The sequence below is a fragment of the Notothenia coriiceps genome, unplaced genomic scaffold (genome assembly GCF_000735185.1).
Source record: "Notothenia coriiceps isolate Sejong01 unplaced genomic scaffold, NC01 NC01_scaffold00024667, whole genome shotgun sequence".
Classification (NCBI taxonomy): domain Eukaryota; kingdom Metazoa; phylum Chordata; class Actinopteri; order Perciformes; family Nototheniidae; genus Notothenia; species Notothenia coriiceps.
In genome coordinates this window covers 2847255-2848981 of record NW_011357368.1, presented here as the reverse complement: position 1 = coordinate 2848981, position 1727 = coordinate 2847255, and the positions used below count along the sequence as shown (strand labels likewise).

At 42.1% G+C, this 1727-nt stretch overlaps 1 protein-coding gene across 1 annotated transcript in view; it reads left to right on the top strand.

Annotated features, from left to right (window-relative positions):
* LOC104955418 (ras GTPase-activating protein 1-like) overlaps window positions 1–806 on the top strand; it is a 10653-nt gene extending 9847 nt beyond the window's left edge. Inside the window, exon 8 of the mRNA XM_010782745.1 lies at window positions 766–806. Within this exon, the coding sequence (XP_010781047.1) occupies window positions 766–806 (41 nt within the window). The remainder of the gene's footprint in view (window positions 1–765) is intronic.
* The last annotated feature ends 921 nt before the right edge of the window (window positions 807–1727 follow it).

Sequence of the window (1727 nt, the reverse complement as noted above, 5' to 3'; positions counted from 1 at the left end):
GAGTATAGTTGTTTACCAAGATTGGGAAAAAAAAGAAACTAGGTCAAGAAATGTGTCACGGTTTGTGAAACAAGCAGGACCCAAATGCAGATATAAACTGAAACTTCCTTTATTTCAAGGCTATGAGATATATGTACAATGAAAAACAGAACACTCACCGCAGAACTAGTCAGGGAACAAGACGAACCGACCAAAACAGACAGACAACCCAGAACTTAAATACACACAAGACTCAATCACACAACAAGACACAGGTGAGGAGGGAGGAGAAAACACAGGGACCCAGGTGAACATAATCAGACAATTAGACACACCAGGGAAACTAATGACAAGACAATAACCCAAAGGGAAACATGACATGGAAAAACAGCAAAAACACCCAAACCTACAAAACTATAATCGTGACATAACATGAGAATCGTGACACCTTAGTGGCGAATTAATCGTTTTTTTCCGATGCAAAGACGCTACAATCGATGCATCGCGAGTTCCACCCAAACTGTAGCCGATGTGCACTCTTTCAACCGGTGCACTCGCATCTTGAACNACTAAGTAGTTATGATAATGAAAATCTTAGGTCACCAGGCTCCTCCAACAATGCAACCTCAATAAAAACAGATAAATAATCAATGCTAATGAAGCTCGAGGCCAGATCGTCCTTGTTTGGTTATTTTTCTAATGACTTCTCCTCTGTCTGTCCGTCTGTCTGTCTGTCTGTCTGTCTGGTCTGTCTGTGCGTCCTGTCTGTCTGTCTGTGATTCCCAGGTGTGTGGTTGCAGGTCCGTGGCCCCTCAGGTGAGGTCTGAGCAGAGTCCAGATGTTAGCGTCCCGCTCTTCCGAGGAGGACGGCCCGCATGACTCCGCTGTGGAGATCATGAGCAGCAAAACCGTATGGCCTTTTCTGCCAGAACAACTACGAGTGCTCCACAGGGACTCTGCAGGTAACAAAAAACACGCAAGATATAACTTTAGTAAGGCAAGGCAAGTTTATTTATATAGCACCTTTGTCAACACAAGGCAATTCAAAGTGCTTTACAAAAATGAAAGGCATTAAGAAAATGGCATTAAAAAGAAAAGATAATTAAATAAACATTAAAGGTGGGGTATGTCATTTATTTCAGAAACACTTGTTGTTATATTCCATGGAATGCTCTTAACATCCCGATAGCAATGAATATCTTAAGTGCTTTGACAAAAAATACATTAAAACATATCATCTGTGGAAGCCGTGGCGCTGTAAAAAGCACGACCAATCATCTGAGCCGGCCCGGCTAAAGTAACTGGATGGCCTACCTGCCTGTCAGCCTTCCATCTGTGCACAAACTTATCTCGTGCCCTCATTGGTCATGTGCGCGTTCGTGTGTGTTGGAGGAGGGGCTCTGTAAGGAAGTGGCAGATTTCTTCTGGTTGTGTATTTTCAAATTCTAGCGCACTCGAGCTGGTTTCTCCAAAATTACCTACCCCAGTTTTAAAAGACAAAATACATGAATACAAGTTACAGTGAGATGTGAATAGTTCAATTTAAAACAGCAGCAAAAAGAAAAGTCTTCAGCCTGGATTTAAAAGTAGTGAGAGTTGCAGCGGACCTGCAGGTTTCTGGGAGTTTGTTCCAGATATTCGGAGCATAGGTGAAATTATTGGTGTAAGAAGATAATGTTCAGGTAAAGAGCTTCTCATTTAGGTCAGTGTATATATAATGTGTAATTTGTACAATCAACGCTGCTGTT